At 46.8% G+C, this 22233-nt stretch overlaps 1 protein-coding gene across 2 annotated transcripts in view; it reads left to right on the forward strand.

Moving 5' to 3' along the window:
- The first annotated feature begins 2864 nt into the window (after positions 1-2864).
- The window catches only part of CREBBP (CREB binding protein), a 121748-nt gene continuing 102379 nt past the window's right edge, over positions 2865-22233 (forward strand). Inside the window, exon 1 of one of the 2 annotated variants that reach the window (XM_052636013.1) lies at positions 2865-3118. In XM_052636013.1, the coding sequence (XP_052491973.1) occupies positions 3034-3118 (85 nt within the window). In that variant the 5' untranslated portion in view covers positions 2865-3033. The remainder of the gene's footprint in view (positions 3119-22233) is intronic. The other variant, XM_052636012.1, reaches the window with a different exon arrangement.

The following is a 22233-nucleotide window of genomic DNA, read 5'->3' on the forward strand; positions in this document are numbered from 1 at the left end:
TGTGTAAACCATTTACCCAGGAATTCTAAGGGCCTGGAGGTATTCCTACTGACCCAAGCAGGCCCTGGCTGAGGCCTCTAAGTGACCTGACATGTTGTCCCCTCTGTGGGGAAATGGCCTGGAGCTGCTTCAGGCTGGAATCCAACCTTCTCAGTGTCCTTGAGACCTCTAGGCCTCAGGGGAGCCTGACACTGTTCATTCATTCATTCATCAAATTTTACAAACCTGCCTCCTGCAGGGCACTGTGCTGTGAAGACCTGGCCTTCGTCCTCACAGGGCTCCCAGACTTGTGGTGAGAGGGACACACAGGCACATTCAGATACAGGCTGCTGCTGTCCCCTGTGTTACTCTGTGACTCTAAACACCTCCTGCCTTCTTATGCAGTGTCTTCTTGAATGTTTATTTCTGATTTCCAGGACTTGCTGTTTGGCCTCTTTGAATAGATAGGGATTTCTTTCTGTATTCTTTGCCCAAGAAGTTAGTGCAGTGGCAATGCCCTCAGGAGATTCTCAAGGGATATTTGATACACAAAAACAGGAAGGATAAAAAATGAGCATGTGTGTGGTATACCTTCACAGAAGTATGCCCACAAGTGCTGTGGGAGCTCTAAACTGGGCTGGGAGGGCTTCCTGGAGCAGGTGATATTTGAACCGGGTCTTGGCATTAGTTAGTTTGCCAGGTATATGTATTCTCAGCACAGGGAACAGCAGTTGCAAAAGTATGAAGAGGTCGGAGTGGTAAGAACTTCCTAGTGCTTGTGTGGGTGTGGGGGAAGTAAGGATGGAGTGAGGCATGGATAATGGAAGAGGGATGCAAAGGGGGGCAGTCAAGATTTTGAACAATATACATAAACAGAAAAAAGTAGAAAGATCATTCAGTCTTTTTTTTTTTTAGTTGAGGTATAGTTGCTTTACTATGTTGTATTAGTTTTTGCGGGTACAGGAAAGTGAGATCACTCAGTCTTGACATTTGAAGACCATCACAGACACTATATAAGCTGTTTCTTTGAAGCAGAGTTTTTTTCTCTTTCCAAGAAGTTAACTCTGGTGCTGAATGAGGAGAAATATAGTTTTCAAGGGACGCTTAGTGGGGAGATGCCATTGGAGCCGGGGAGTGGGAGGAAGAGCGGTTTGCCCAGGTAAAGGACCTGGGAGGCAGGTTGCTCGGTGGGTGGAGAGGGAGGGAGGAGTCGGCGCTGACTCGCAGAATTCTGGCTTAGGGAACAGGTTGCTGGTGATACCTTTCAGATAAGGGCTTCGGATGAAGCGCTGGCAAGTTTTGAGAAGCAGATAAAAAGAACCGAGATGTGTGAACACCTCAGATTTTTGTGGAACCATCCTGTGGGGAGTGGCCAGGCGGGCCGATCCCCCTGGGACCCCACACCTGTCTGGAGCACCTGAGGGCTCCAGGAGGTTGTCGGGGGGCGGCGAGGGTAGCGCACCAAGGCCGTCGAGGCCCTAAGCCCTGATGTAATGGGGCCTTCAGGGCCTGGGACAGGCTGAGCGCGCCCGGCTGGAGGACAGCGCTCACCACCTCGAGGCAGGTTGAGGGTGTCGCACCTGGCGCCCCCGGGGCATCGGGCTGCGGAACAGGGGCTCAGAAGCCTGGCGACACCCCTCACATTTCGTGGGGGCGTTCGAATTCCGGCCCCGCCACTTCCTGCCTCAGTTTCCCCACTGCACCCGCTCGCAGGCGAACCAGAGGGCAATGTGTAACCTGCAGAGGCCACGACACATCGCTGGCATCCGGCGAGGGGAACTGGCCAGGCCTAGTCGCCGGGCGGCGGGGAGAGAAGCCGGGACCGAGCAGAGTCGCCCTGCGGGACAGGCGGGCCCTGTCAGAGCCGACTCCACGCCCAGGGGCCCGGCTTGAGGCCAGGCCGCAGCCAGAGCTCTCACCGCCCAGTCGCCGTCAGAACAAAAGTGGCGGCGGTGCCGGCGCCCGGCGCCCCGCAGGCCCGGCCCCCGCCCGGCAGCCCGGCCGCCCCTCCGCCCGGCGGCACGACGCACGGCAACCGCGCCTTCGGCCCTTTCCGTCCGAGCGCGCTCGGCTCTTTCCGCCGCGGCCGGCGCAGGTGGAGGGGGCGGGGCGGGGGCCGTGCGTAGTGACGCCGCGGGGGGGTGACGCACCGGCGTGCCCCGCCCCCTCCCCCTCCCCGTTCAGGCTCTGGAAAGAGAAGAAAAAAAACTTTCTTTTTTTTTTAATTGAGGAATCAACAGCCGCCATCTTGTCGCGGACCCGACCGGGGCTTCGAGCGCGATCTACTCGGCCCCGCCGGTCCCGGGCCCCACAACCGCCCGCGCACCCCGCTCCGCCCGGCCGGCCCGCTCCGCCCGGCCCTCGGCGCCCGCTCCGGCGGCGCCGCTCGCCTCTCGGCTCGGCCTCCCGGAGCCGCGGCGGCGGCGGCGGCGGCGGCGGCAGCGGCGGCGGCGGCGGCGGCGGCGGAACGGGGGGTGGGGGGGCCGCGGCGGCGGCGGCGGCGGCCCCGCTTCGCGCATTGTTTTTCCTTACGGCGGCGGCGGCGGGCCGCGGGCGGGGAGCGGAGCCCGGAGCCCCCCGGTAGTCGGGCCGCGAGCGAATTAATTAAGTGGGGCGCGGGGGGGGGGGGGGGGGGGGAGCGAGGCGGCGGCGCGGCGGCGGCACCATGTTCCCGGGGACTGCCTGAGCCGCCCGGCCGGGCGCTGTCGCTGCCAGCCGGGCCCGGGGGGGCCGCCGGGCCGCCGGGGCGCCCCCGCCGCGGAGTGTCGCGCTCGGGAGGCGGGCAGGGGATGAGGGGGCCGCGGCCGGCGGCGGCGGCGGCGGCGGCGGCCGGGGGGCGGGCGGTGAGCGCTGCGGGGCGCTGTTGCTGTGGCTGAGATTTGGCCGCCGCCTCCCCCACCCGGCCCTGCGCCCTCCCTCTCCCTCGGCGCTCGCTCGCGGCTCGCGCTCGCTCCTCTCCCCTCGCAGCCGGCCGGGGCCCGCGCCGACCCCAGCCCCGGAGCCCTCGCCGACCCGGCCGCCCGCGCTCGGGGCTGTTTTCGCGAGCAGGTGAAAATGGCCGAGAACTTGCTGGACGGACCGCCCAACCCCAAACGAGCCAAACTCAGCTCGCCCGGCTTCTCGGCGAATGACAGCACAGGTGAGAAGGGGGCCGGGCGGGGGGCCGGGGCCCCGGGGGTTGCTTGTCAGCCCCATCCGGAGGTGAGTGCCCCCGGGAGACCCAAACTCGGCTGCGGGCTGTGCGGGGCCCGCGGAGCGAAGGCCCGCGCAGCCCCTTCCCTCGGACCCCCGCCGCCGAGGGGGAAGTTTGTCGGAAGACTGTCATGGGGCCCGAGTGGGGCGGCACATGCCCGGTGCGCTTGGATCGCCCGGAGCTGGAGAGCCCTCCTCGCCGGGAGACCGAGTGGTACTTCCAGGGAGGAAAAGTAAAGTGGAGCGTGTGTATTCTGCGTGGTGATTCCGTCTGCCTCCCACTGCCGCCGTGTGTCCGTCCACACAAGCGTGGCTGGCTGGAGAGATGACAGCGGAGGGTACGCTGGCTAGTGAGAGAAGGAAATAGTGCTGCCGAAAGGAATCCAGAAGTGTTTTCTGAATCGGTAACATATACACAAGGCTGCGACCAGAGGACTTTCCTAACAGCAGCCAGCCCGTGAGTTACGACTTATAAGTTTCTTGGAATGTGCTTCCTGGGAAAATGCTTAGTGCTATTTTGAAAACTCTTGTCGCTGGTCACCTAAGCCATTCCATTTTTCGCAACCCAGAACTTCTTAGCAAGATGTCATAAAAGTTGCTGTGGAGTGTTAATTTCACGTGTATAACTTCGGAAGAAAGTTAAACAGCAGATTCATCTGGGCTGCAGTCTCCAGGGGAGCTTGTGTTCTTACAATGTACATATATATGTATATATATAAATTATGTTCAGGAATGTAGGAATTACCATTAAAATTTATTTTTATCAGAATATTGAATAAATCGTTTAAACAGCTCGTCTGGAGACTTTCTTCGGTAGTCCTATCAGTTACCTAAGAGAAGTAGTTTAGTTTTCTGTAGGTTTAATGATTCTGGGTTCTTCTGGGCTGGTTCACGGTAGCGTTATGTACTAGTTGTGTTTCCTCTTTCAGAGCTCTCCTTTGCAGTAAAACACAAACTTGTGCTCCGCTGCCCACGATTTGATTCCCAGCGCTGCTTGCATTTCTCCACTACGGTCTTGCAGTAGCAGCATCTGAAAATCAGTTTATAATGAATGGGTCCAAATTGAATTATATTGCTGCAGCAGTGCCTTCACATTTGCAGTAGACACAGCTGTTCAGCTTGTGCAAATATTTCTTTGACTGACCACTAGTGTTTTTCTACTAGTGGTCTAAATATCTCTTTCTCCTGTTGAGACAAAACTTGAATTTTGTGGCTGCAGTTTTAATACAATGCCTAGACTATTATTTAATGTGGAAGTGACAGAAACAATCAAAAACAAAAAAACATATCAGTCATGAGATTCTTGTCTGGTTGAAATAAATTTGTTAAGCAGTGGAGAGGAATGAGTAAGTCTGGTGGGTGATTTTAAGTCACTAATAATACTCTATTTAAAAGCCGATAAAAATTGAGTTTGATGTTAATTTTTTTAAATTGGCTTATCTGAAGTGAGATGTGGAAACAGGCAAGAGTTAAATGCTCTGATTTCACTCCATGAAAATACTATGATTTTACTGCAGAATAGATCTCCTTTGCTTCATTAATCTTGACATATTTGAGTGAAAAATCTTTGAACATACGAAATGTAGATCATACCAGACAAGTTCGGCCTTGAAGCTTGTCCTCTGAAACTGGTAACTTTTGAATGGCTTTGTAGCTTTGCTATTGTTAAATGAGGTTATTTTAGATTTTGTTTTATAAAGAGGGACAAATTAGTAACATGATACTTTTAGCAGAGAGGCTTGTTGCACTATATACTTTCAGCTGTTTCCAGGATGGTGCACAGTGGATTGGCCTTTGGGGCAGTTCTGTTCCAGGATGGTTAGATACTTAATGTGCTGCTAATCACAACAGAGTTTTATCAAAAAGGATTTTCTACTCTTGACCACTTTTTCCCCTTATTTGACCCTTGTAAGGCGCGGAGGCTCTTTTGTGAATGTGGAACCAAAAAGTCAGTTTTTAATGACTCTGTTTAAATAATCCAGAGAATAAATTCACCATTATATTTATGTTGGGCCCTTGGTTGCATATTCGTCACCGTCACATTGTTGTGAAATGGTCCGTTAGTGTGGGGGCCATGGAAGGGATCACCATTGAACATGTTAAACAAGGTGTAACTTTGTCTCCCATAATTGCTAGTCTAAAATAGAGATTTTAAGGACATATATTAAAGCAAATAAAGGACTAAAGGAATTACATTACACACACAGAGTGGAAGCATTTGAATAGATGGAAAAGCGGGGAGAGACCTGGCAATAACATTCTGAGAGACTCAGCGTCATTTTAGTGAGGGGATGTGTGTATGTGGTTTCTGGGATGAAGTTCGGCCAGGCAGAGCAAGGTGTGTTCCCTGCTCATGTGATAAAATTTGAGGGAGGGGTGCTCCGAATGGGAAGAGCTGAAGGGTTAGGCGAAGCAGGAGGTGGCCTTGGTGGCCTGAGAAGCAGGAGGGACTCGGACGGTCATGATCCAGTGTGTGTCTCTGGGGACTGGCCTGTGGAGCCATCCTGTCCGTTAGCTGAGTTTGATGGGTAGGCCCTGGGCCCCGAGCATAGTACACCTGATGCTGGGGAGCTGACCAGCTAGGATGCTGCCTGCAGGGCGCTTGCAGTCCAGCCGGGGGAGTGTGGATGTGCACAGGGTCCAGAAGTAGCCTTTTCTTGTTTTACATTGAGGATGTAGATGCTTTTTCACGATTATCATCTTCATTTACTTGGCACCCTTTATAAGCAGTGGGACTTTGTGTTACCAGTATATAGTTTGTTGTGTGTTTTGGAAATTTTTGTGTTTAATATTTCCAAATTAAAACAGCGTATTACTGTCTTGCAGCAGCAGGGATTCATCATTTAACAGTATGGAAGAAAAATACCTAGGCAAGCAGTAGAGGTTTTTTTTTTTTGGTCAGCTTTATTGAGGCCAAATATACATTCAACAAATCTACTATAAGTTTTGTAGAACTGCCTTCTGAAAGTTGAATAGGTATATTTTATCTCGTGTTATGTATGTGTTGCTAGTGTGTATTAGTTGCTCAATCATGTATGACTCTTTGTGACCCCATGTACGGTAGCCTGCCAGGCTCCTCTGTCCATGGAATTCTCTAGGCAAGAATACTGGAGAGGGTTGCCATTTCCTACTCCAGTTGTAGTTGTGTTACATTGTATACTGTGAATCCCTTTAAATGCAATAGAAAACTGTATTTAAAGATACTTGGTGTAAATACCATTACCAACCAAAATGCCTTTTACAGCAAAATGTTGACCTTTTAGGTTTACATCTCAAGAGTTCTTTTCTCCCCATCACTTCAGTTTGATCCTCAACAGCATCCTGTCAGGTGGGAAGGGAAAGTAACTGTTTCTGCCAATTCCAGGTGAGAAACCAGACTTGAGAGAGGTGATCTACTGAAAGTAATGCAAAGGGTGAAAGCCAGAACCTAACCTAGATCTTTAAAGTCTGTATATTCATCTTATGAATCTGCATCCAGAAACAGAATTTCCTTGAATCATGAACTCAGGAGACTACATACTTGGCAAGTTTCAGTAGCATAACTCCAGCAAGTGGGGAAAGTTTGTCAGCAGCTTTAGGGGGATGTGGGGGCGGGGGGCGGGGGCGGGGGTTGGGAGTGGGCAAGCAAGAGTATGCTCCCCTGCAGGGGTATGGGCTCCCCCTTCCCTCTGTTCTGGCCCTGCAGGATGTTATCCAGGGTGTACACGGTCTCACCTGTTTATTGCAGTGGATAATTGAGAACCAGTCTCAAGTTATTTCATCTCTTTACTACGTGCCATCTAAATAGGAGCTGTGAGTTTTTGTAGAGACTTCTAGGGCTAGGGCTTTTCATGTCTTTGCTTAGCTTTTACTTGGTAGAAAAGTAGGGATTCTTGGATAACTGAGAGGGATGAGGACAGTGGCCACATTTGAAGTTGCTTGGGTGGGGGGGTGGGTAAGTATGAATCCCACCAGGGGAGTTGTCACAGTAGAGCAAAAGATTGGGAATCATCCCTGTTTAACGCTTGAATTTGATTGTGTGATTCTCCAACATGGTTGAGAATGACTTGTAAAGGGACTTAGGCTTAATCCTATAGTCAGAAGTTAATGCTTGCATTGTTAGCCTGTGTTTTTACAACTTCTGACTTGTGCCATTGTTGTTGTGTGACAAAGTATGTGATTACTTGGGGCTATGTAAGTGCCGACTTTGTGTTTTCACTTAATGTGTTTGAAGACAAAATAGTTAAAAATTATTTTGCCAAAGCATGCCTTCCTTCCCTTGTTAAGATGAAATGTTCCTTACTGTGAGCTGTTCAATATGAGGAAGGCTTGCTTTCAGCCAGGTTAGTTGTTGGTGTATCCTTAGTCAGGACAGCATTTCGTTATCTCATTCAAACCAGCTCTTCGGTATATTCCAGGGACACGTAAGGAAGTGTTGCTCAAGAGCAGATTGGTGCTCAGGAGAAATTGGGCATGGCTGAGGCTCTTGCCTGCAGACTCTCCGCAGCCTTCCTGTGCTCCGGGCTCTGAGCTTTGGAGGGGCCGCAGCATCATTCCCAAGTGCATGGGTCACAGACCTTTTCTATAGAGGGTCAGAGGACAGAATTTCGGCTCCGCAGGCCACGTGGTCTCTGCCACAGCTGCTCGCTCAGTGCTGCCACTTCAGCATGAAAGTGGCTCTGGGTGGTATCCACGGATATGCCAGCAAACTAGTAAAATGCTGGTTTCAGAAACCGGCAGCCGGGGGTTTGGCCTTGAGGCTGCAGTTTGTGACTCCGAGGTGATGCAAGACTGGTGCTCTGAGGATCTTCAGTTTCCTCAGGTGTGGAATAGAACAAGCATCCCCTTCCCCAGGGGCTTGGTGAGATGACGTGTGAGAGGTGCCCGGCGACAGTGCTGTCTGGACCGGGGGAAGTGGGTGCACTTTGTAGCCACGTTTGCTGGTGGTTCTGGAAGCAGTAGCCCCATGCACGCGCCCACACGGGACACCAGTGGGCAGGTCTGTTGTAGTGAAGCATATAGCCAGAAATTCTTCCATCAGCACTATTGATTTTTTTGCCTCCATTTTCAACTATTTTTTAATAGGAACACAATGGCCGTGAAATTTTAAAACTGCCAGAAACTTAAGCAGTGTGGTATGTTCTGAAAATTCTTACTAATTTTGAAGCATATGTCATGGACTGTTTAGGCAGCCAGCGTGTGAATCTGTTTATTTAGTGTGTGTATCACAGTTCCATCTGAGGTGCCCCTTATGCCATAAGTGTACAGAGGATCTGGGCGATGCCTTCTAGTAGCTTAGAACTGTGTTGACGATGAGAAGACTAAGAAACAGAACTTGATAAAAGAATGTGAAATGCAATTAGGTGCCCAAATGCACAACTCAGAAAGGGCAATTGAAGGAAGCTTCCTTTATTCACCTGCTTTTTACTGAGTGCCCCTTGTGCAGAAGCCCAGGGCTGGGTGTCCAGGTGAGGGTGGCACCAGAGGCAGGCCCTTGGTGTTCTTTTCTTTGATGCCCGCACCCTGGGAAGTCTGCTGGTTTTCTACACTTTCTGTGTGCTGGGAAAAGCGCTCTGGCTACTCAGAGAATTTCGTTTCTGTGGGTGTGATCTTGGCCCATGGCCTGCACCTAAGTCCTTTCAGGTTGTCCCAGCTGGTCTCTCAGATGCCCTCAGGCTCCTGGCTATGCCCTCTTGATTTTCAGCACGTGTGCCCAGTGTCCCCTGAGCCCTTCCCCTAGTGGCACGGCCCTCATCAGAAGACTGTCCCATACCTGGGGGGCTCTCAGGATCTGGAGTGGTGTCTACAGCTCCTGCACAAACTGGGGAGCAGGGGGTTGAGGGGTGCCACACTTTCCCCGTCCAGTCTAGGCTTAGCTTTCAGGAATTGTCATGTCACAGCAAGGCATCGATGCAGGGTGTCCGCACTTACACCAGTGCCTGTTGGGGACACTGGTGACTTTCCGTGGGGCTGTGATTGCCAACAGGGGTGCTGGGGAAGAGCCATGTGCAGGGGTTGCCCAGCTCAAGCTTTGACTTGAAGAGTTGTGAATCAGAGATTGGAGTGGGGGGTGGTTCTTTAGGAAAGGCATGGAAGTAAGCAAAAGTGGCTTTTTTTTTCCATGTTCTTAGACAATACACAGAATGACTGCTGCTGATTTAGAAAAATCTGCCTTTAGGGTGTTTTCTTGTTCTAAATTTGGGAATTAAGGCTATTTTTGAGCTCTATGTCTAAAAGTCAAATTCCTGTCTTTTAAAACGTTACCCTTAGAAAAACTTGGATATCATCCCATGTGACAGTTTCCCCCGTGTTTCATTTCCATTAATCAAAAGAATGTTTAGTTGAACTATCTCTAAGAATAGTAAAATCTAATGCTGAACAAATTTTCACTTGGTTAAATCTGACTTTCCTATTTCTAGATGTCCCGTCTGCTGCTGTTTGACAGTCTCTTAATTTGCCAGTCTTTCTAATACACCTGTGCCTTAGTTTATGTAGTAGATGTTTTTTAATAGTTGTAGCTGTTAACGGGGTTGTACAATTCTGTTGTGAAGTAAAATCTTTATATAGTTCAAAAGCTTCCTTTTGCGCTGCCCCCCAAATATTTTGAATTTTTTAAAAATCAAAACTGTACCACCTGGACATGTTTTAATTTTGTAGTTAGAATACCCAGTGAAATCACAAGAAAAATAAGCTACTATTCTTTATAATAGCCTGTAGAGTGAGGCTTGGGCCATATTTGAATAATGTGGATTTTGGTGGATTTATCAACAAACTGCATAACACTCAGGAACTATAGAAATATATCAAATAATTGGGGTTTGCTTTGACAGTTATGGGCTATATGAGTTTGACCCCTATTTCTTTGCGTTGATTGCTGAGGAAGGCTTTCTTGTCTCCTTGCTATTCTTTGGAACTCTGCATTTGGGATGAGTATATCTTTCCTTTTCTCCTTTGCCTTTAGCGTCTTTTCTTGTCTCAGCTATTTGTAAGGCCTCTTCAGACAACCATTTTGCCTTTTTGCATTTCTTTTTCTTGGGGATGGTCTTGATTACTGCCTCCTGTATAATGTCACTAACCTCTGTCCATAGTTTTTCATGCACTTTATCAGATCTAATTCCTTGAATCTATTTGTCACTTCTACTGTATAATTGTAAGGGACTTGATTTAGGTCGTACCTGAATGGTCTACTGGTTTTCCCTGCTTTCTTCAACTTAAGTCTGAGTTTTGCAATAAGGAGTTCGTGATCTGAGCCAGAGGAAAACAGTAGAATGGGAAAGACTAGAGATCCCTTCAAGAAAATTTGAGATACCAAGAGAACATTTCATGCAAAGATGGGTACAATATAGGACAGAAATGGTATGGACGTAACAGAAGCAGAAGATATTAAGAAAAGGTGGCAAGAATGCACAGAAGAACTATACAAAAAGATCTTAATGACCCAGATAACCACAATGGTGTGATCACTCACCTAGAGCCAGATGTCCTGGAGTCCGAAGTCAAGTGAGTCTTGACTTGAAGTGTCACTATGAACAACGCTAGTGGAGGTGATGGAATTCCAGCTGAACTATTTCAATCCTAAAAGATGATGCTGTTAAAGTGCTGCACTCAATATGCCAGCAAATTGGAAAACTCAGCAGTGACCACAGGACTGGAAAAGGTCAGTTTTCATTTCAATCCCAAAGAAAGGTAATGCCAAAGAATGTTCAAGCTACCACACAATTGAACTCATCTCACGCTAGCAAAGTAATGCTCAAAATTCTCCAAGTTAGGCTTCAACAGTACGTGAACTGAGAACTTCCAGATGTTCATGCTGGATTTAGAAAAGGCAAAGGAACCAGAGATCAAATTGCCAACATCCTTTGGCTCATAGAAAAACCAAGAGAGTTCCAGAAAAACATCTACTTCTACTTTGACTATGCCAAAGCCTTTGACTTTGTGGATTGCAACAAACTGGAAAATTCTTAAAGAGATGGGAATGCCAGACCACCTGACCTGTCTCCCGAGAAACCAGCATGTAGGTCAAGAAGCAACAGTTAGAACCAGACATGGAACAATGGACTGGTTCCAAATTGGAAAAGGAGTACATCAAGGCTATATATTGTCATCCTGCTTATCTAACTTATATGCAGAGTACACTGTGAAATGCCAGGCTGGATGAAGCACAAGCTGGAATCAAGATTGCTGGGGGAAACATCAATAACCTCAGATATGCAGATGATACCACCCTTATGGCAGAAAGCAAAGAGGAACTGAACTTCTCAATGAAAGTGAAAGAGGAGAGTGAAAAGGTTGGCTTAAAATTCACCATTCCAAAAACTAAGATCATGGCATCCAGTCCCATCACTTCATGGCAAACAGATGGGGAAATGATGGAAACAGTCAGAGACTTTATTTTCTTGGGCTCCAAAATCACTGCAAATGGTGACTGCAGCCATGAAATTAAAAGATGCTTGCTCCTTGAAAGAAAAGCTATGACCATTCTAGACATCATATTAAAAAGCAGAGACATTACTTTGCTGACAAAGATCCATATTGTCAAAGCTCTAGTATTTCCAGTAGTCATGTATGGATGTGAGATTTGGACCATAAAGAAAGCTGAGCACTGAAGAATTGATGCTTTTGAACTGTGGTGTCGGAGAATACTCTTGAGAGTCCCCTGCAAGGTGATCAAGCCAGTCCATCCTAAAGGAAATCAGTCCTGAATATTCATTGGAAGGACTGAAGCTGAAGCTCCAATTCTTTGGCCATCTGATGCAAAGAACTGACTCATTGGAAAAGACCCTGATGCTGGGAAAGATTGAAGGTAGGAAGGATGACAGAGGATGAGATGGTTGGGTGGCAGCACCGACTTAATGGACATGACTTTGAACAAGCTCTGGGAGTTGGTGATGGACAGGGAAGCCTGGTTTGCTGCAATCCATGGGGTCGCAAAGAGTTGGACACAACTGAGTGACTGAACTGAACTGAACTGAGTTTGACCCAGTTCCTATGGATTAAAATATTTTGAGTGTTTGTCACTTGATTAAAAGTAGAACCTTCTAACCATGACTCAGAGTTGAAGGAAATGTCAGAGCTTTTTATACTGGGAGGCAGGCAGTGTGATAGTGAGGAAGGAGCTTGGCTTCCACTCAGTGGACACTGGACCTCAGTATCCAGCTCTTAAGCTCTTTGACTTGGACCAATGACTGTACATTAGAACTTGGTTGGGGAGGATGGATCTCATGTCTAAAAGGGAGTCTTTCCCCCTAAAATTTTGCATTTCTTCTCAGTTTGATTAGCTTTGCATATTGGGCTCCTGTGGGCTTCCCAGATCGTGCAGTGGTAGAGAATCCCCTTGCCAGTGCTGGAGATGCAACAGACGTGGGTTCGATCCCTGGGTCAGAAAAATCCTCTGGGGCAGGAAATGGCAACCCACTCCAGAATTCTTGCCTGGAAAAATCCGACAGACAGGAGCTTGGCCAGCTACAGTCCAGTCCTTGGGGTTGCAAAGAATCAGCCCTGAGTTAGCGCACACAGAGACAGACAGACAGACACACATACACGCATGGTTCCTGTGGTTCCTGTCATTTAGCCAGTTGCAGTGGCCCTTACTATTGTATCATTGTATGGGAAAGTACTAGATTAATTTTCCTCCTGGGCTGGTGAGGACAGGCTGATGTAGGTGAGGGGGTCTGACCCAGAACCAGATCCGTGGACGTCCTCGCTGAGCACACAGAAGATGCCGCCGCTGCCAGTTCCCGTAGAGCACGAGGGCCAGCGCGGCCTCCACCCCTGCTGGCGGAGGAGTGAGTGAGAGCTGAGATTGAAGTCCCAGGACATGGGTGCGAGCGTGACACACTTCACTCAGTCTGTGTTTGTAGTTTAAAATTGTTCTTTATTGGAAAATTGAAGTTTAAATGGAACTGTTTTTCTAGTATTGTTTCAGAACCGGGACTTGACTTAAGTTAGGACTTGCAGGGAAAGAAAGTGAGCACAGAGAAACTATATAAATGGTCTTTCTGTTTTAGAGAACAGAGTTAGGGGAGAAAGCGTCCTTTGAGTCACTATCCAGTTTAGTCAGGCTGATTGGTTGAAAGAAATATCAGTGAAATCTAATTTCCTCTTTGATTCAGCAGCCACTGATCTTGAAAGGGGTGGATTCAGCCGCTTGCTGTTTGGTGGAGTTTTCTGTTCCTGCAGATTCTGTAATAAGAAGTGACTTCGGTGGAGTTTACTGTTTTTTCCATTCTAGATTTTTGTTGTTGTTCTTGTTTAGTTGCCGAGTTGTGTCTGACTCTGCGACCCCATGGACTGTAGCCCACCAGGCTCCTCTGTCCATGGGATTTCCCAGGCAAGAATACTGGAGAGGATTACTATTTCCTCCTCCAGGGGATCTTCCCACCCCAGGGATTGAACCCGAGTGTTCTGCATTGGTAGGCGGGTTTTTACAAACTCTGAGCCACCCACATATTTTAGGTATGGCAGTTTATGGGTTTTGCTAGTAAAGATTGCCCCATGGTGGACAAAGAATTTTTCTCCCTAATTGGTGTTCATCTTTACACTGGATCTTTTTTGCATTTTATTTAGTTGTAATTTTTATTGGAAATAACAAAAGAGGCATGAAGCATCGGTAGCTTGTCTGTGCCATTTTGGTCGTGGCTGTACTGCTGTTGGGATTGTTTTTTGTATGAAGAGCAGAACCCACCCAGAGTTGAACTTCTCTTTTAAAAATCTCTGAGAAAATCATATTGAAAGATCAACTCATTGTTTTAGCTCACAGTGATGACTTTTTCAATCTGAAAGTTGAAGGAAAAGCTGGTTCCTTCTCAACAGTAAGAGTGGTTTTGGACATTTCCTTTGTTGGAAACACTATAGAGTTCTCGTGCTGGGAAGTCCTGTTGAACTTTCACTGCCAGTGGCCACCTTCTAGACCCACACCCCCAGGACTGGGTCCACTAGACTCTTGTGGCTAGTGAGTGCTTAGACTGTTAGTAGTGTGACTCAGGAACGACATCTTTATTTTTCTTCAGTTGTAATTAATGTAGATGTTAATAGCCACGTGTGTCTATTGGCTGCTGCATCAGACAGCACAGCCCAAAGTCATGTTTGTTGTCGTTTAGTCGCTAAGTTGTGTCCAACTCTTTTGCGACCCCATGGACTGTAGCCCGGGGGCCCCTCTGTCCATGGCATTTTCCAGGCAAGAATACAGGAGGGGTTGCCATCTCCTTCTCCGGGGGATCTTCCCGACCTAGGGATCAACCCCGCATCTCCTGCATTGGCAGGCAGATTGACTTACCTCATTTGCCTAGAGTGTTCTTTAAGATATAGGCCTGAAGGCCAAGTCCCTCTAAAGGGACCAACTTTTAAAGATGGAAAACATTAAAAAAAAATACACTTTGGTTTAGATTCCAGATTTTTCACTCATTTAGAAAGTATTCTAGTGTGAGTCAGCCCTGGAAATCTAGGGGACATGGCGGGGCCAGGGTCTGCCTTCGCAGAAGGCAGCTCTGTCAGCGGCGACTGAGCGCCTTGGAAAGGAGGCCCCGATTGGGGCATAGGACAGAGGCTGTTCGGAAGGGTCCTGGTAGGCCTTCTGGAGGAGCTAACCAAGACCTGAGGATGAATAAGACATGAGAGGTCCTATTCCAGGCATAGGGGACAGCATAAATAGCAAGTGTGGTGGTCTGGAGGTATACACTTCTGAGCAAGTAGTTTTTGCAAGAGCCAGTTTTGTTTTTGTTTTACATTCAGTAAATTGCCACTTGGAGGCAGTGTGGTCTTGCCTCTGAGAGGGGGAGACTGCTGGTGTCGTTCGACCCGGGTGGGCCTGGGCTCCAGTCTCAACTGTGCCCCTCTTTATTCTTTTATTCAACAAATATCAAAATGCTTATATAATTCACATTATCTGTGTGTGCTTATTATGTGTGGACACTGCTTGGCTGTGGTTATATCATTGTTGCCCCGTCTTCTTGGACCTCAGAGGGTAGTGGTGTGGTCAGGCAGTCCAGCAGCCCTACCAGTGCCTGTCTTAATCGCAGACTGAAAGCAGTGTCGTGATGGGAAAGAGCCAGGTGTTCCTGGCCGGCTGGTCAGGGAAACTCTTTAGAGGAAGGGCACTGGAGCTTGTTGCAGGACAGACTATCGGGGGAGTCAGGCTGGGCACCTGAAGGCAAGGTCGCCTCGTGGGAAGCCTGCAGTGTTGGCCCAGGGAATCCAGACTGTCCATTTGGGGCTTAAAAAGCAATTCAGAGTGTTAGAAACCCATCACATTCAGGGTGATTGGAGGAAGTGACTGTGACTTGTTCTCCAGGAGGCTCAATCATCTTTTTCCAGGTGTATTTTCCATCCAAGATCATATGTGCAGTGACAGCTGACAGTTGCCTTCTCACTCCCCAAACTGTATTTGTGGGAGCAGGAAAAAGACCCTATGAACAGCAACCTAAGAATCAGAACTACAGTTGACCCTTGAACAGTGCGGGGCGTCGGAGTGCCAACCCTCCCTGCAGTCAAAAATCCATATAAAACTTGCCTCTTTATACCAGTTCCTTCACTGTCTCCCTAACGCGGGTCCTCCATACACATGATTCTGCATCCTCAGATTCAACCAACCACTGTGCAGTGATGTAGTCTTTACTGTTGGGAAAAAATCTGTGTGTTAAGTGGGCCCGTGCAGTTCAAGCCCTTGTTCAAGAGTCAACTGTAGTGTTCTTATTCAAGGTATTAGGAAATTTTTATACACACAGGAGGTTTTTGTTTAAAAAGTGTTTTGTTGTTGTGTTTTTTAAATTCTTTTGACTGGGTGACATATTCATAGTGTTCCAAAAAGTACAAAAGGCTGTTTAGTGAAAAGCCTTCCTCTCCTTTTTCCAAATCACCAGTTACCCTCCCCATAGGCAACTAGTGTTTCTTGTATGTCATGCAGGAGATACACTGTGTATGTAAGCACAAGCTTCCTCTGCTTACTCCTTTTTCCCACAGTGACACATGGCTATGTTGATCCAGTCTAGGTGCATTTCAGACTGATGAATATCTCAGAGCTGTTAGAAGTATTAATAATTGAAGAGCAGGCATCATTCTAAAAATCCCTTTTTTTTTAAATGTTGAAATGTTTTGGCACTGTACTTAACACAGAATGATTTTTGTATTTGTGCTATACTTTATAAATACGAAGAATCGAAGTTTTAAAAATTAATCTCGTCTCAAAGGGTATTGGAGGTTTTGTTGCTATCATCATGTTGGACATCACGTGACCCTGATTGACACCAAAGTTCTGTTTTATGGTTTTTTCCCCAGTTTCTGGAAAAAATTCTTTAAACCTGTGGTTTTTATTAACCACCTTACTAGTTGACATACACATACCTATAGCTTAACACAACCTACTGCTGCACCAAGTAGATAAAGTAAAAATCAGTCTCTGGCTTGGTAGGACTTCTGAGAATATTCGTATTCACTCCAGACGTTTCTGTTAATTTAGTCAGTCTAGATATTGCGGAATCTTAACGGTGACACAGTTGTCCTTCAGAAGAGGAGTAGCTGAGCTCTCTGCCATCACACATCTGGTGAGGGAAATTGATAGGTATTTAAGATGGAAGATAAATTTCAGAATTGTTAAATAGGATGGAGAACAGCAATGATAATTAGACCCTTTTTAGGGGTAGAAAGATATACTAACGTGTGCATAGAATATTTTCAGAAGGAAATCCCTAGAAATTGTTTTTCTTAGGTGTGGGAGTCCTCCACTTTCACTGTATATTCTTCCAAATATATATATTTTTAATTTTAAAGCATAAATATATTGTTTTTAAAATGAAAAACTAGTTTAAAAGTAAGTCAAACCCACAGCAAAACATCTTTAGTATCTGTGGTTAGAAGAATCTGTGAAATGGGGAGAACTGGAATTCCCTCTTGTAACTGGTTAATCCCTCTTGTAAAACCTTTAGATCTGTAGCAGGAATGATTTGAACAGAGTGTAAACTAACTTAGAAGTGTTGTCCAGGGATGGGAAATATGATTGTGTTTTAGTGTGGTGTCCAGTCATCACTTCCTTTGTCACAAGCTCTGACTTCAGCAGAATCCTTTTGTTAGAGATATTTTCACGGATGTGCTTGAAGCTGCAAGACCTGACAGCCAACTAGTGTTTCTTTGAGTATACTGAAATAGTGTCACTTTTCCCAACATGAGCAGCGCATATTTTACTACTGCATTCGGTACAAAACATTATATGTAGATTATCACATTTCTTTAGAGAAAAGATAGTAGTTTTGAAAAGTCCTTCTTTAAAGTACTTTTTAGTTTTCTGCCTTTCAAACTCATTTGAATGCTAAAAATATTTTAAAGTAATATTGAACCCATTTCTGATTTCATCCTCAAACTGGAAACACTTCCAAGTGGAACCAGGAGCATCTGGAAGCATTCCAGGTGTTATCACCTGGGCTGAAGCTAATCGCCTGGGTCTGGACACCCCAGGGGCTGCCTAAAAACGTCAGTTTCTTTAATTAAACGGCTAGTTCACTCACACTCTTCAAAACCCGACACAACTCTGTCAAGTGAGAGCCTCCCCCGGTCCCCTCGGTGGTTTCTTCAAGCAGAGAGCGTGTTTGCAGCTCCCTTGCCCCTGTCCTGCTTTTGTCCTCTTACTGGAAGCTGCACCCTGTCCACATGGTTGCCTGCCTGTACACAGCCACACATGGAGAGCTTCCCCACTCTCCCTTTCTGCAGTTGCTTGGTTCCCGTTGTGTGAGAGGAGCTGTGATTGGTTCAGTCTGTTCCCCACTGGTGGATGGTCGGGTTCCCAGTCTCATCAGTGCCGTAATGAATAGGTCTCCTCAGCTGCATGTATCTGTGTAGAACCGATTCCTCAAAGTGGAATTAATGATGGAAAGGAAGGTGCGTTTGTAATTTTGAGTGAATCATCCAATTGTCCTCCAAGAGTTTGTATGTTGGTGGAGCCTTAAAGCTTTAAAAGCAGCACACTCAGACCCAGCGTAGACATCATTGGGTATTTTGTGTATGTTATTAATATAGTTGATAAATACTCAAGTTATTCTTCAGCTTGTGATTCCGTAGCATTTTGTACCTCTCAGTCGTTTGTGATTTATCTGTAATTTTATGGCATACCCTTTTTTTCCCCTTTAAGACAGTTTTTTAACACACTTTCAGGTTCAGAGCAAAACTGAGGGGAAGGTTGTATAGAGATTTCCCACATATGCTCCCTCCCCCTACCCACATATAATCTTCTCATTATCCACATCCCCCACCAGAGTGTACACTTGGTGTGATTGATGAACCTCGTTGATACATGATAATTATCCCGAGTCTGTAGTTTACTTTAGTGTTCACTCTTGGCTTGGTACATTCTATGTGTTTGGACGAAGGTGCAATGGCATGTATCCATCATTAGAGTACCATGCAGCGGTTTTTCACTGCCCTAAAAATCCCCTGGGCCTCCCTGGCGGTTTAGTGGTAAAGAGTCTGCCCATAGTGCAGGAGATGCAGGTTCGATCCCTGGGTCAGGAAGATCCCCAGGGAGAGGGAATGGTAGGGACATCGCATGCAAGAGGAGCCTGGCAGGCTCCAGCCCATGGGGTCACTTAGCGACTGAACAACAGCAGATCCCCTGTGTCCGTCTAATTTTACCCCCACCAAAAAAGCAAACTCCTGGCAATCACTGATTATTGTTACTGCCTCCATAGTTTTGCCTTTTCCAGAATGTCATATAGTTGAAATCTTGTAGTATGTAGTCTTTCAGATAGTATTCTTTCATTTAGTAACATGCTTTTCAGCTTCCTCCGTGTCTTTTCATGGCCTGATAATTCACTTTTTTTTAGAACTGAATAATATTCCATTGTCTGGATGTTGGTGTACTTTTGAGACTAAATGCATTCATTTCTCTCCTAGCCCACACACACTTCCATATGTTGTACACTGACAGCTCTAAGTTCAGAATAAGGCTGTTCTTCTTTCTCCTGACATGGGACTGCTGCCTACCAGCTGCAGCTCCCAGCATTTGGGCCAGGGGACCCGTTTCTGGCTGGCTGCTTGCTTGTACGTACTCCGTGGCCGGTAGTCTGAGGTGGCCCAGCCCCTGAGGTTAGGGGTTGCTCCTGCAGAGCCCGAATCCTCGCTCCGCCCCACATCCTCCTCCTCTCGGACTTTTAAGTAGGTTGCCAGCACTGCCCTTCTCTGCCGGGATGCTGGAGAATAGTGAGCCCCTTTCTACAGGCCAAGCTGTCTGGTCCCCATTCCAGGGCTGCTGGTGGTTGATGGTTGGTCTGATGGTGGCTGTACCTTCTGACAGTACCTTCTTGCCCACCTTTGTCCCAGGAAGGCTTTTCTCCTCTCCTCAGGGCTGAAGGAGACACAGACCTCATTTAGGAAACTGTAAATTGTCCTAAACTGTCTGGGAAATGGCACTCCCCCTTCCCTGGGGCTTCTGAGGAAATCAAATGAGGTCAGAGGCTGGCTGCAAGTCCAGGACTCTCCTGATTTAGGGTCCAGTGTGACAGAGAGCTTCCACTCAGTATAATCTTATGATCCTTTCATACAAGTCGGTGGTGAACTTGGCCATCCCTGCCTGGAAGGAAGGCCTGAGAGCGGGGACTTGCTCCCCTGAGGAAGGCCTGGGAGGAGGGGGATCACCTGGCCAAGCCCACTTTGGCTCTTGGGCAGATAGTGATCTTGAGGAACGGCATTTTTGTTGTTGTTGTTGTTCAATATAAAATCATTGTTCAGAATAAAGTAAAACCTTATTTTTACTAATTTATGTATTTGCATTAAATATTGAAGCCTGAATCATAGATGATTTTAGAAATAATTTGCTTTTAATTATTTCCTAATAGTTATTGTAACCAAAAAAAAAAAAAAAACAAAAACAAACCAGGGGTTAGATTAGATGTCTTTTAAGAATGTGACTAAATGCCTGAAGTTTATTTGTAATGGCATAAATGCCAATAAAATTGTACTTTTTTCTCTTTTCCTTTAGATTAAAAAAAAATTTATTTCTCCATTGTTGGAAAGTTGTTCCTTTATTTATTTGCATAATCTTTAAGAATTTTTGAAGCAATATGAGCATTAAATCTAGTAGAATTGTCAGATTATTAGGGCGTTACCATACAAAAGAGTCAGTTGGTGGCACGAACTCTGTGCCAGGCGTAGGTGCCAGGTCCTTGGTGTGCATGCACCGTTCAGTCTTCATAGCAACTGTGGAAGATGGGGCAGTGACAGTAATAATAGTGACTAATATTTACTGAGCCCTCACTGCATGTCAGGCTAAGTGCTGTGTACACAGTGTATGACTTAATTCCTTCTCCAGTGATCCTAGAGGCAGGTACAGTTTTCCTTTCCAGCTTAGAGCTAAGGAAGCACACAGAGGGAGGAGGCCAGACCTGAAGGAGACTCTGGCTGGGTGCTTCCCTCGCTGCCCCAGACCGTGCCCCCTCTGTTGTTGGTGTCTGATTAGCAGTATATGAATAAGTGCACTGACGAGGCCTTGAATGGTCTCCAGGTCATCTAAGACTGAAAACCCTGTGAAAAGGTCTAACATTCTGTGGATGCCTCCTCTTTAGATGTGAGCTTTTTCAGGATGCATTGCTCTTTTTGGATCAAGGTGATTTTTCTCTTTATTTTAATCCAGTTTTGACTCAGGAATTCTTTTTGTAAAAATTTCCAAGGTTGATGAATAAAGATGCTCAGCTTTTGAAAGATTTAAGAGATGATTTAATAAAGCCGAAGAGAATCTAGAGAATTCTGAAAAGATTTTAAAGAAAGCAGACCTTTTTCATGGGACAAAAGGGCTGCAGAGAGAAATAGGGGTAAATGGGGAAGAGAAAATATCCTTGGGAGGGGAGTTTCATGCTCAGAAGTAGAGAAGCACGTATACAAAGCAGCATCTAAACTCTTGGGTAGTTTATTTCCAATACCACCATCTCTTCTCCATTATGCTTTTTAATCTTTTCATCACCGGTAGGATAGAGGATCATTGATGCCAAGATGTAGCCAGAGAGGGAAATAGACTTGGCTGGTTTTCTGGAAGATAGGCAGCAGGAAGAAGGTGTAAAGAGGAGGATGAGCAAAATAATGTAACATTTCAAGAAAATTCATTGTTGAATTTTGTTCTTTTTGTTTCTATTTTAGGAAAATAGTAATAAATGTTAAAATTACTGCTTGCCCTCTTGGGCTAGACAAAGTAACTTGTTAACATTGATACTGTGTATCACCTGTAGCTCAGGCACTCTTCTCGGGCCTGTGCTCTCTCTTTCAGCTTGCAGTTAGCTGTTCGGGCTCCGCTGCTAAGCATGGGGTGGTAGGCACTGGGCGCTGACCTAATCCCTGTGTTTGTGGCGTTCACAGCCTCATGAGTTGTAACAAGAAGGTGATAGTACGATTTTAAGATTCACCCATTATGTCTGTAGACTGTGGAAGAGTTCATACTTCTGGCCAGTACAGAGTGTAATAAACTGGTTTGTATACATTTTGAGAGAAAAATCAGTTCTGCCGATGTGGAGGATCTGGGGTTCTGAATGCAATTCAACGAAAATAAGGTATTATGACAGAAAGAGGAGAATTCAGAAAACCTGAGGGAAGAAGTGTCTTCTAGATGGTTTCTTTAATTAGCTGATGCATTTGAAACAGTTCCTTTCAAACAAAACTTTTCAGATGTTGCTAGCTGGAAAGATTGAGTCAGTCACCTGCCAGGTATTTGATTTTGTAAAATGAAAAGCCTTTTCCAGTGCCTCTGATAGTAGATCATTCCTTAAGGTGAAATGCTGCCTTCTGGTTGTGATGCATCGGAATGGGTCTTGCGTCATGGGGGGTGGTCAGTGTTTGGTGTGACCGTCCCCAGACTGAGGTCTTCTCTGGTCCAGAGGGGAGAGGGCCCTTGTGGTCCCGCGTGGTGAAGCCCTCCTGCTCCCGAGGTGTCGGGTCTGCTCAGCTCTCCTTCCTGAGCCGCTGTCACGGGCGCCGCAGCCTCGCCGGGTGTGGTGGAGCCTGAGCGCCCACAGCTGCTTTTCCCAGGTCAGCTTAGCTGACAGGCACAGGGGAGCTTGGACCTGGTGGAGATGGGGAGGGAAGAGGTTCAGCCCTGCACCCCTCCTTCTCCAAGTG

Source organism: Budorcas taxicolor, chromosome 2 (assembly GCF_023091745.1).
Source record: "Budorcas taxicolor isolate Tak-1 chromosome 2, Takin1.1, whole genome shotgun sequence".
Classification (NCBI taxonomy): Eukaryota; Metazoa; Chordata; class Mammalia; order Artiodactyla; family Bovidae; genus Budorcas; species Budorcas taxicolor.